We start from the raw sequence: 13,129 nt of genomic DNA, 5'->3' as shown, positions 1-13,129 counted from the left end.
CATTGTTCCCTGCCAGAATATTCAGTTTAGGAGTAATACATTGTTCTTTATCTCTTAATGCAATTTGGAGCTTTTTTTTTTATTATTATTATTTCAAGGGAAGGCAGGGGGATAGTGGAGGGAAGGGGAGTGTACTAAATATAAACATGGTCCTGTATAAATGGCCTCATTTAATGGGTTATTTTACTGATATTTCACAGAATTTACTTTAGTATGTATTTATATTTAAACTATATGATGACATTTAGTAAAATACAGTAGACTCAAAAGGTCTGAAGAAACTCCTGCCCCAGGATGCAATGGCCTATTTGTCATTCCGAAATGACAGTGACATCAACTGAATTCAAGGACAAGCAGAGAAGGATGAAAAGGATAGACATCAATGTAAAGGTGCCAAAGGAAGATACTGAGCCAGAAGTACTCTTGATTTCAAGAAAAAAATGTTATGCACCCAGTCCTTATTTATTTTGTACAGATCATCCGGGGATTGATCTTGTCTTTCTGAAGTGGTAGCGGTAGCATGATGCTTCCAAAAGGTCTCCGAACGCAGAGGAGCCACTGCAGAGATGACGGGGATAGTGCAGGCAGCTCTTGAGGATGAAGGTGCAGAAAAGAAGACTAGAAATGGTGCGGGCTTGTGTGTGTGTGCACAAAGTACACCAAAGGTACCATCAGCTGATGCCTTTGACTCCAACCTGACAGCTAGGTTGGAGTGCACGCTTCCTTCCCTAGGACTTCTATCCTCATGTGGATGTGACAAATTTAGCTGTTAGATATAAGGATTGACACTAAAGATAGGCAGCTAGCTTATGCTCTTCCAATGTGGAGTTCATTTCAAAAAGGAGATAGTAAAAATCTGCACTTGATTGTTTAATTTTGCATGTTATCTGTGTAAGTAGCTAAGATACAAATAAGAATTTACCACAACTAGTTGATGAGAAGAAAAACTCCAACTATTACTGTCTTGCAGAACTGCTTTTTGAAAGCTGGAAGGTGACTCTTTCTTTGAAGTCTAAACCTTTAAATTACACCTTTTCTTTTTTTTTTTTTAATTTCCGAAGCTCCTGGTCTTCAGGATTTCTGCCCACACAGATTGCCATTCGTGAGACCCAGAATGAGGACTTCATGCTTGGTTAAAGACTGTCACCTTCAATATAGCAGCATGGCATCAGCCATGAGAGAGCTTCCTCGTGTGTTAGGTTCTTTAGCAGAGTAGAATAAGTTCACAACGGGCTAGTGCATTTACCTCATCTTTAGTCATCAGACCAGAAAATAGCACTGTTAGGTTTCTTAGCTGACTTCGCATAATTACATTGGAGTTTAGAAGAATTTCTTTCACCTTGAATAACAGGCCAGGGCTTGGATGGCATCATCCACTTAGAGCCTTCCTCGAGTGCTTCAGCTGCCTGTTGAGGAGATCCTGGTAGATGACTTGAGCAAGAGCTCGTGCCCAGAGTTTGCCCTTCTACAAGTACTCAGAAGTTGAAAATCGGAGATATGATTGTTTAGTTTTTTTAATCTGTATCTAGTCTCATGTGTGTTTTGTCAAGTTTTCAAACCAATTTCATTTCCATTACAGTCACCATAAAACCTTCATGGGGATGTATAGGGTAACGTTTCCGGAGTACTCTAAAGATGCATTTGCTTGGAGCAATAATTTAAACAAAGACATGCAAAAAAGAAATGAGTTAATGATGTTTTTCTGTTGTTTTCTTACTTTCTGTGAATTTTTTTTCATTAGTTGACAGGGCAAAGACATTTCTGATAGACAATATGTCCTGTACCTACTCTGGGAACAAATTAGAAAAGATACGTTTAATTTTGCTGCTTCACAGAGATGGATGTCTGTAGAAATCCTTAAATCTGTAATACATCACATCTGCATTTAAATCAGGATTGCAAGTTGTTTGGGAAATGCTAATGATTTTAAATTTAATACATGGAAATTTAAATGCAAAGGTTTGTTTACAAACTTATCCTTAGAGTATTTCTGTGTCCATCTTCTCCGATCCGAGTGGTGGGTAGTTCTTTCCAGTTTGCTGCAGAGATCTTTAACATCCATTGATGTATTCCATTGCAGGAAGGTCCTGTCCTTCCTTAAATGTCAATAGCTTTTCACATTCAACACAAGCTTTGATCCAGTGTTGCTTCTGAATTGTATACATCCGTAGCATTCTTCTGAAAGGAATAATTTCCTTTCACATCCTGAAATACAGAAAAACTTTTTTTTTTTTTTTCCTCAGAAGAAAACAGGGGAGAGTGAACTCATGTTTGGTGTAATGTTCATCAATCTTTTTTGGGGGGATAAGTTGTTTGTATGAGGCAGCAAAACTGATACAAGGTATAGGTTATTATTTTTCAGCCACTGTGTATTTTATCTATGTTCTGCCCTCAAAAATATTTTTAGGGGATCACAGCATTAAGCATATCTTTATGGATATATGTTTTCCATCTTCATTATACTTTAGTGACATTAATGCAGTTATGCAGATTGTTTGGTGCCTAGCTGAGTGTCTCTGTTATATTTCATAGTAGAAAGACACAAGGAAATGAGTCTTCCATCTAGACCTTTCCAGGTAGGTCCATTAGTAGTCTTACTCATTTTATTTGTAGACAGAAAAATACAAATGCAAATGTCTTTTACACAAAGAAGAGAGAGAAGAAAGCTGCATGTCTTTATTTTTTGACTCGGTAATCTCTTTTAAAGCAAATACAGTAAACCAGGTTATGAGAAAGTCATCTGGAAGTGGTCTTCCTGGCAAGATGGCCAAATCTTTTCTAGATCTTGAACTGTTAAATGGAAAAATTATTTGTATTCATCTCAATTTCAACTTGGTGACTAATCCTTTCCCTCACATTGTCCTGTATTGTTCACTTCCAGTCTCATCTCTCCCCCACATATGCTTGAGGTTCTTCCATTTGTCTACAAATCATCTTATTAGGCAGGCAGTGGCAATAACCAACCTATATGAAGTTCTGCTTTCTAGATGCTGTTAACTAAATTAGAATCAAATATACTTATGTAAATTAAGAAATCAAAATAAGCTCCGTTAATTTTAAGCTCTTTGTGGAGCTGTGAAATGGATGTCTGATTTTCTTTCTTTCTCTCTCTCTCCCTCCCCCCCTTTTTTTAAAGCCAAATAGTTTGTAGCTTAAATCCCATTGACATTTACTGGCACTTAGGCAGCTATCTGCCTTCTTTAAAAGTCCAGATCTATTTCAGTGCACTTCTTTTGGAAATAAAGACATAAATTTGTATTTTTTTATTCTTTTTCATGTTTTTTTTTTTTTTATTGAAAATGGATCTGAGCAGAAGGTAACTTCTCTTTACTGCTTTTCACGAATCAACACTTGCATTGCGTTTCAGTAAAATGCTTAAGCTGTACTTACTCTATCTTGTCTAGTCTTATTCTACATTAATAAGAAATAAAATCTAGTCTGGAATGGTGCTGGACATTTCTTGGGACTGTGACAAGCCCAGAAGTTGGGGAAACACAAAATGAAGTTGCCCATAGTCTGGAAGTGGAGCGATGTTTAGCCTCCAGCAGCACTGTACGGTTACAGTGGTGTTAAATCTGCCCTAGCCCCTAGCAGAGTACAAAACAAGCAAGGTTGATCAGAGTTTACTTTTAGCAGATTCACACATGTTGGGCATTTTTCAGAGCATACACAATGTTGAAGCAGTCCAAGGAAAGAACCTTACAAAGGAGTCTTGATGTTTAAAAGCACCTTAATGCTGTTAAAATTAATAGAATAAATATGTAAGTTAGCAGCTCAACACCTCACTTGGCAAGTCCTGGTGGATGTTTTCAAAAGCGATGTCAGAGGTACATTTGTGGAGGTGGGAAAATCTGGGGTTGTGCTGAGATGGAGTTGATATACCTTTGCGTAAGCCTTGTAATATCGGGACTCAGATTTTACACAGCTGAACAGCAAACACTTTACTGTTAGTATTATGGTTGCCATCTGCACTGCGTCTACGTAAGGTTTTTTGGACACTGAACATGCATCTGTTTTATTCTGGAGAGCTGCTGCTCTTTGTAAGGTGGGCAGCTTAGTGACTATAGTGACTATATTGGGCTCCTCACTACAAGAAGGACATGGAGGTGCTCGAGAGAGTCCAGAGAAGGGCAATGAAGCTGGTGAGGGGTCTCGAGAAGTCTTACAAAGAGCGGATGAGTGAGCTGCGATTGTCAGCCTGGAGAAAAGGGGACTCAGGGGTGACCTTATCTCTCTCTACAGGTACATTAAAGGAGGCTGTAGCGAGGCGGGGGTTGGTCTATTCTCCTACGTGCCTGGTGACAGGACGAGGGGGAATGGGCTTAAGTTGCACCAGGGGAGGATTAGGTTGGATATTAGGAAAAACTTCTTTACCGAAAGAGCTGTTAGGCATTGGGATGGGCTGCCCAGGGAAGTAGTGGAGTCACCATTCCTGGAGGTCTTTAAAAGACATTTAGATGTAAAGCTTGGTGATATGGTTTAGTGGAGGACTGGTTAGTGTTAGGTCAGAGGTTGGACTAGATAATCATGGAGGTCTCTTCTAACCTAGACGATTCTGTGATACACCTTTCGTTTATGTAACATTTTTCCTACAGAATACATAAAATTGCTGTTATACAGATTTAAAAACTGGAAACACTTGATTTAAGAACATAGGAATACGCTTCAGTTTTGGGATGCAATTATTAATATATAAAGTAAAGGTGTCTTCTATTTAACAAGTTGTGCAATAGCACCTACTTCACGGACAGAATCTTCTTCCCTCAGGAATAAGGAAGTTTATGTATGCATTTTCATGTATGTTTATATAGTGTTTTGTGCATCTTTTGTATTGAAGTTTTAGTTTTGCTGATTTAGTATTTCCAGCAAGTACTAGATTAGTGATCAGGACTATGTTTAATTGTGGTAGACTGTGATTTAATTGTGCTTCAGTGCTAGAATCCCTGTGCTTTGGTGATTTCCTCCAGAATACCTTGCTTTTTTTTGAAAATCCTATCAGTGCTCTTAGGAGGTGAAACCTACCTGTTGGCCATTGAACTGTTGTTCATTCTCACTTCATTTCACACCATTTTATTTATCTGCTCCCTTAATTACCATTTTTATGGGTCTGTGTTCTTACCCAAAGGCATTTAAACTTGACAGTGTAATAGATTGTGCTGTGAAAGCTAAATAGCTGTTTATTACTTATCCCTATTAATTTGGGCTCTGCCACATCATTACACATGTGATAATGTCCGTGACATTTGCAGAAGTAGTTTTCTTTACAAATCAGTGCAGTTCTCGCATTGCTTCCAACATTACTTCCTGACCAAAAATCCAGGAAGAACTCTTTAAATCATTCTCCAGTACTAGAATAACTGCAGAAATCTGACCACCATTAGCCAGGCATTATTATGCTCATGTTAATATCTTTTGTGTATTACCTTGAAATTTACAGCTTGGTTCTGTTCCCTCATGTCTTTCCCATCCCTCCACCCCTCATCAGTTACTACCCTAATTTAGGTTTGTTCATTTAGATTTGTTTTTCCCTTGTGATTAGGATGGCTGGCTGATGTTCCTTAAAAGATGTTCCTTAAAAACTCAGCTCTTTATGTTGCAATTTGTCTTGTTGAGATCCTGTTACTTGTTACTGCTTTGACAGGATATTTTGAACAGTGTCTCATATAGTTCCATGTTCCCAACCTTATCTTCTATCTATACATTTAAGGTTTCCTATTATTTACAAATTACTGGTTTTATCAATCACAAGAAAAAAGGATAATATTCTTAATATTTTATTTTAAATTGTCATTGTATAGAAAATCTTTTTAGTATACTTGATTAAAATGGAGATACATGGCATTAAAAACTTGAGTTACTACATTTTAATGACTTGCAAATTCAAAGCTGTTTTTAAAGTATTGCTTTGGATTTGAGCTTTTTAGATTTAGATTGTAGTTTAAACCAAAAGATTCCTATTTTTAGCATTGCTGTGTACCTTTTGTGTTGTTGTCCTGTGACAAGGGAGCCACACGTTTATCTGCCAGCTGGCTGAACTGGCCAGATGAAATTTGTCTGGCTGGGAGAAAAGCAACCGTACTGGGCCCAGTGAGTCTGGCTCAGTGGGATGTTTTGTGGACAAAAAGAACAGAGAGCCACAGGGATCATGCTTGGCCCTTAGAAGCTGCACTTTGTTGCCTCTTTTATCTCCTAATGGTAAAAATCATAGGGATGGTTCCCAAAAGCCAGTGAGATCATGTGTAAGACTGATTGTTGTGACTCGCTGGAACTGCAGTAGCAAAACTCGTTAATGTAAACCAATTTTGGTTTAAACACAAACCAACATCAAGCATCTTTGAAGTTCTTACAGCTGTACTTTTTTCTTAGCTTAGAGCTGCAAACAAATACCATTTGTTTACTTTTTTAGTAGTCTTTTATGTTAGGTGCACTGCTTTTTTGTGTGTGATGGTAGAGAAACTCGTCCCGTTTCTCAACCCTTCACAAAGCTTTTTTTGTTAATAAGAAAGTTGAAGTAGTTCAGATTCCCCTTTTCCAACAGATAATCTGTCTAAGTTGTTTTACCCTAAATATGTCACCAGTTGCTGTGCTGACTCAGATGGGATGCTTCTCCCACCTCTTCTGGAACGTTGCACTAATCTAGGGTAAAAGGGAGTCATTGTCACCACTGAATCACTGGTTTCTACTTTGTTCCTTATTTTCCTTTTAATTCTTCTTCATCATCAAAGTGAGATTTGTTTTTACTGCAGACTTCCTTTCCCTTGACTGGACTGATCTCCTTTCAAAAATAATCCACTATCCAATAACAAATGTTATGTGTACCTCATCCATCTCTGTCACATCAAGCCAGCCTAACAAGACACAAAGAAACAAATCTCCCTTTCAGAAGGGTGCAGCTGATGGTTTCACATAGTTCACTGTTCAAACGAACACACTAATTTTAATGTTCTTCCAGGTGAGAAAACGTTGAGCAAGTATTAGCACACAGAGACAGAAACTGCGTAGCAGTGATTCCAGCAGGGCTGTTGCTCATGGGCTAATATTTTAGGTTATAATCCTAGAATGAATTATTTTCAGCATCTAACCTAACGCTTCGTGTTTGAACTAAGTCTATGGAACTGCTCAGAGGTGTTTGGGGGTTTTGTTACATGCAAGCAAAATTAGGCACTGCAAATGGAGATCTGTGCAGTTGTCTCCAGCTGAAGCCAAGTTAGCCCACCACAGAAAGCTTTTGAAACTAGTTCGAAGAGGTATCACAGTCCACTTGGAAATGCAGTAGTCTTTAAAAGTGCTACTCTCTTTCAACTGCCTGAGTACCCTCAGCAATGAAAGCTTTCTGCAACTTCATCTGCGGGGAGCTTAGTCACTTGTTGAAGCTGCTGAAGCAACACCTAAATCATTCTAGATCTGAGCCATGGGGAATAATGCTGGATTTTATCTCAACTCTGCATTTCCTTGGTTTTGTGAGTTCAAACGGTGCTGAGGGCATTTCAAAGTTATGTGTGGTGATGGGGTGGATGTGGTTTGCTGTGTAATACATTGAGAGGGAGCCCATGTGTTCCATCACCAAGTAGAAAAGACTCAGTCATGCTCCAGCCTCTTCCTTAGAAACTGGTCCAAGTAAATGCTTCAAGAGGTTGAAGCAGAAGCTCCTGAAAAACAAAAGGAATTGGACTGTAGTCATTTGGTCCATTTCTCATCTCTGTTGCCTTTAACTGTAGCAGAGTTTCAGACTTCAGCAACAGATTTTAATTTGAACTTTTTGCCAGCTTTATATTTTCTTATGCAATTTACTTTTTAAAATTAAGAGCACATGTTTTCCTTCCAAATAACATGAAGTACATTTATTGGCATTTTAAATAGGCCAAAGTGAGTGAGCAACCTTCTTTTTTTTTTCTTTCAAGTCTATTTTTTCCCTACAGGCAAATTGCTGTGGGCTTTTGACCCACCCTTTTTATGACACTATTTCAGCACAGATATTCTTAGTTAGAATTCTAAGTTATTCCTTTGAAACAGAAATAGAAATCATCATCTCAGCTAGCAGTTTCTTCATCTATAGGACTGTCATACGTGCCACGTAGCATACATGCAAGTATGCCATGTACATTCATGTGAAATCTCTACCTCTCACACAGCGGACTTTACATGCTTGTATTTTGGTTCCATTTGGGATATTCTGTAAGCTAGTGTTTTCTTTCTCTGTTTTCTTTTAAATCATTTTACAAAATGCTTTCTTGTTTGAGATGTGCTGTTTTGGCATGGCCATCCTTCAGTGTTCTTTGCAAAAGAGATATGGATCTCTCATTTCATTTACTCAAACCCATACCACTGAAAAAAAGGCTTTAACCCTGATTCCTAAATCCAGCACGTAGCAATACCATTTTGAACCTACTATATACTGTGAAATCTTTATTTCTTATGTTTAAGCCTTCCATTTAGCACAATAGTTATTTGCTCTGGTGGAGTATTGAAGTTGTTGTGTATGTCTCACAGGAGCTCTTGCACCCAAGTTATTGTTTGGAGCATGCAATTTGGTCAGCACAATTCACAAACAGATATAAGCAGCTATAAAATTGCTCTAAAGTTTTATATTTCATGGATTTTCCACAACAGAAAATTGTCATTTTTTAAATTTTTCCTGCTAATACTAATTTGCCCACATCTAAGCCTAATAATACTTTATGAGACCTGGCATGTGGAATAGCAGAGTCTTAGTGACGGAAAGTTTGGGCTTCTTTTCTTTTAGTAGTTTTAAGATGCCCATGTCACAGAAAGTTGTCTTATGCAGCAAGTTGGTCATTCGTAAGCTGCTTCTGCCAGTGACTTTGTTTATGGGTTTAAAAAAAAAAATCTAGCTGTGAAAACTAGCCTTATTTTAAGGTAATAGACAAGAACTGTGCCTGTGATCCCCAGCATAAGCTTTTCCCAGTCACTTTGGGAGATTAGATGTCTCTTAACATCATCTTACTAGCAGTGAAGTTGCTCCAAAAGGACTCCCTTAATCATATTAGTTTCGCTGCCATCACCCTGTCTTCAGATTCTTTCTTCTTTCCTAATAGAACCAAATCTGCTTTTGCCATCTATTAGGTCCAACATTAATGCTCTTTTACATATTAATTACTATTACTTTACCTATAACATTCAGCCCTCTATCTTTTGGCTCCCCAGTTTTGAATCTGAAAGCTTGGCACTGTCACTGCCATGTGGCAGTAGAAAATGCTGCATTGTGCTGTTTGAATTTTCCTATGTCTTTGTATAAGAATTATTGAGTATAGAATGAAGTAAAGCAGAAGGAAATAACAGTTGACTCAGGAATTCACCCATTCTCTATCTTGGCTTGTAATATGATGTATGAATGTTTTTTTTCTTTTATTCTAAGAAGTGAGTCTTGGCGCTCTTTCTGAAATATTTTATCAAACTTTTTAGGAATCTTCTGAGCGATGTAATATCTTAAAGTTTCACTTATGGAAAAAATCAAGCTTTAGGAAGCTTTTTTTAAAAAATGTTTTTACAGTTACTGAAACATTTTGTTATGATCTTAAGGTGAATTATTTTTCTGAAAGAATTGTAGAAGCATATTGTAGATTATAATGGTATACTGCAATGTGCTTTACATTTTAGTCAGTATAATTGCAAACTAAAGTGTATTTTGCATTTTAGACTGTTTGCAGATTTAGAAAAAATAAACGCATGGAGGAAAAGATCGGGAAAGAATCTAGTGTAGATCACACTATCTGAAGCATATGTTTGAAATAATGCTGATATAGGCTAAAGTATGTGGCCTGTGTTATAATTCTGTATAGAAATTATGTGCTCAGTCTGTGCATGCACGCACAAAGCTTTACCTTTGACATGCTAAGGAGTAATGCCAATGAGTAATTAAGCAAGCATGGAAACAAGTCAATCTTGTGATAAGTTTCTGAGACGGCTAATATTTAATACATGTTACAGCTGTGATAGTCTAAGGACACAAGGGAAGGTTTGAAAGGAGACATCATGTCTTTTATTATACCATATAGCTGAAATAGTTTTTAAAAAATCAGACTTTCAAGCCTCAGTTTTCTTGCAGATCACAGTAATTATAGTAGCAATCTCTCCTGGTACATTAATGTACAAGGCGTTATTTCTGATACAGTCATTAATTTCCCAACTTTGGTCAGAAATCAGTGTTCCTTTGTCAAAGATTTGTAGTAATGTGGTTCTCAGAGACTGCAAATAAATGGTTTAGCTGAATATAGATGCTGTAGGAAACATCTGAAGAACAGTTATAGTTGGAGAGAGCACTTCACAGCTCCAGAAGCAGTAACTGGCACTCCAAGGCAATGGGGTTTTTAAATATATGCTAATTGTAAAGCAGATTTTCTTATGAAACCTTTAATGAGCTTGATCTGAGTCACCTACATATGTTTGGTAGGATGTCGGTATTTTATCTCCGTGTCATCCTGTACATCCCAAGAATTCCAGGGAACTGCAGCGTTGCTCATGTGGCAGGAACAAAAAGGGGGAACTACTAAGTGAGGTTTTTAGTGAAAAGGCTTGTTTTCAGAACTGTGTTTATGAAAGAACATGTTTTTCAACTTCGTATGTTACAATTAGCTGGAAAGACAATGTTTTTGTCACATATGCAATGCACCTATATTTCTTTTGAAAAGCTACAGACAATGCAGTTAGAACAGTAACTAATGAGAGCTATATGCACGTGTAAATCTGAATGAATTAATACAATAGTAGTAGTGTATAGTCTGTACACTTCAAGAGTGTTACAGATTTACTGTGTGTCAGCTTCGTTCCTCGCACTTGGATGTTCCCAAGCTGACTCCCTGAGGCTCAGCCTGCTCTGATGCCATGGCGCACAGTGCATTTTGCTCCCAAGGACTGGAGGATGGTCTGTGATCACATAAAAGAGAATCATGGATTCAGAAGTCTGTGTCTTCCATTTCGAAGGTTGTCTCATCTGTACCATGTTTGCAGAGTTGTAATGGTTCTTTATGGTGGCCAGTGTCATCCTTTCTCAGTGTGCGTTGGTGCTCTCACCCAAAGGAGCACTTTCTGTGACATGTTCCTTGTGCACATCAGCACATTGCAGTGAGATATGGTCTATAATCTGTAGCAGTGGTTGATAAATGATTGATGATATGCTCATGTCTCATTACAATGTGACAGGTGAATTCTTACGGGAAAAAAGGCATTATATATAGTGACTATAGGCCACAAACTAAGTTATTTCTCTGATAGGGTCACCCCCTCCAGAAAGGTAAATCTCCTTGCTCTAGCTATGCCTTGGGCAGGACGGAGCTGTAGTCATCTCTGTGTATGCGGAGAAAGGGAAGAGCAATGAAAGAGGCAGAGGAAAGGGACAGGGAATCTGTCAAGTCAGCTTCCTACCATCCATAGGTGAAAGCCTGTCTGAGGGAAGTATTTTGTTTTTCGTTCTTGTTTTGTTACTTTGCTTGTTCTTCATTTCAGGTTATGTGTGAGTTGGAGAGCCAAATCCACAAGCTGAGGGAAGAGCTTATTCAGGTAAATGCTCAGCGCAAGCAACAGCTGATGGAGACGAGCCTTCGGTGGGAAGAGGAAAAGCAGAGGGCAGCTCGAGATCACGAGATGGTGGTGAATAAGCTGAAAGTGGAGGGAGAAAAAATGTTGCTTGACATGAAAAAGGTGCATGATGCAGAAACGCAGAAGGCCTTGGACAAGGTAAGAATCACACAGGGCTGCTTCTTGTGGCTCAGCAAAAGGGAAGTAATCACCTTAAAAGTCAGATAACCAAAGCTTTACAAGGCAAAATGTTTAGGGGGTCACTTGATTTGAAAACAAAAGGTAGTATGTTGTAGATCTGACATAGATGCTGCAATCATGGTATGAGAATGGAAATTCTGTGGCTCTGTAATGAAAGACCTCTCTTTGAAGATGCAATGGCAGCAATCACTGCTGTAGCTGTCTGCTGTGAGTGCTGCTGGGGCAGCACCTTCCAGCCGTGTTGCAAGCGGGATGGCCATGACCTTTAAAATCCAGATGATTTCAAAGGGAAACCCAGCTAAGGACTAGGCTAGTTGCTTTTCCTTTGTTGAACTAGGTAGAGCAGAAAGGGCGGTTCTGTCTAACCACACTTTCTCCCTCAAAATGAGGAAAAGTTCTTAAGGAGAAAAAACTCAGGCTAAAACTGCAAGGAAATTGGGTCTAGTGGCTAACAATGGCTGGTCTACTTTTGCCTGTGTGCATCAGATGAGCAAGTGCTGTGTGAAAGGTTTGAAAATAAAAATTAGCGTTTCAACTTCATCAAGGCTTCCCTCCCCATTCTGTTCAGCAGGGTCACCGCGTATCTCTGCTTCGACGCTGCGTTCGCAGCAGCTTCCTGACAAACCCCTTTCACTGGCTCCTTGTATAGAAATGTTTCTCCACATTAGGGATGGTATGAACTAAAACATGTTAGTTTTATTTCAAAGACTAAACTAAAAACGGCTGCTCAATATTGATGGTAGACTACGGGTGTGTATGTGAGCTGATAGCTGTTGAAGTATCTTTCATATGTGTTAATGTAATAAATGATACGTTTTATTGCCCAGTGATGTACAGTGGCACAAATTAACAATCTGCATATACTGTTTGAACAGCCTTTGTGAAAGTGACATTTCATTTACCTGCGTCAGGTTCTTGGTCTGTAATTTTAAACAGCATTTGGAGGATTATGTTGGAAATCAGCCAGCCTGAAGCCATTAAAATGGCTGTGATCAACAATTCAGAATCTTTTCTGAATGTAAGGAAAGCTCTGCTTGGCATAATTATTTAAAGCCAAGGTCACAGAAAGTATTTAAACCTTTGAAATTCATCATTAAAGGATTAATTTTAACTCAGGAAGACATTGTCATTTTTGCTTAAAAATGGAATTTGAATCTCAATTCTTTTCTTTCTTTGATCTTTTTTTACATGTGTAGTATAGCAAAAGAAAAGTTAACTTCTTTACATCCTCAAATTAAAGTTACAAATAATCCTTCATAGGGACATATCTTTAATAGACTTGAATTGTCATTTCTGTCAGAAATATTTTCATTTAATTTATTGGATTTTTCTATTTTTCCAAATAAAATTGCTAATTTTAAGCAATATTAACTGCTATTAAAAATTACGTTAT

At 38.1% G+C, this 13,129-nt stretch overlaps 1 protein-coding gene across 8 annotated transcripts in view; it reads left to right on the top strand.

Annotated features, from left to right (window-relative positions):
- CEP112 (centrosomal protein 112) overlaps positions 1–13,129 on the top strand; it is a 163,013-nt gene that overhangs the window by 87,930 nt on the left and 61,954 nt on the right. For 6 of the 8 annotated variants that reach the window (XR_011804176.1, XM_072025834.1, XM_072025831.1 and 3 more), the window contains one exon: positions 11,464–11,694. Coding sequence is in view for 7 of the 8 variants with exons in the window: in XM_072025834.1 (XP_071881935.1) it covers positions 11,464–11,694 (231 nt within the window). In the remaining variant the exon portion in view is untranslated. Of the gene's footprint in view, positions 1–11,463; positions 11,695–12,304; positions 12,957–13,129 lie in introns of those variants that run through there. The other 2 variants (XM_072025833.1, XM_072025832.1) reach the window with 2 other exon arrangements.

This window comes from Anas platyrhynchos, chromosome 19 (genome assembly GCF_047663525.1).
Source record: "Anas platyrhynchos isolate ZD024472 breed Pekin duck chromosome 19, IASCAAS_PekinDuck_T2T, whole genome shotgun sequence".
Classification (NCBI taxonomy): Eukaryota; Metazoa; Chordata; class Aves; order Anseriformes; family Anatidae; genus Anas; species Anas platyrhynchos.
This window is presented reverse-complemented; position numbering and strand designations above follow the sequence as displayed.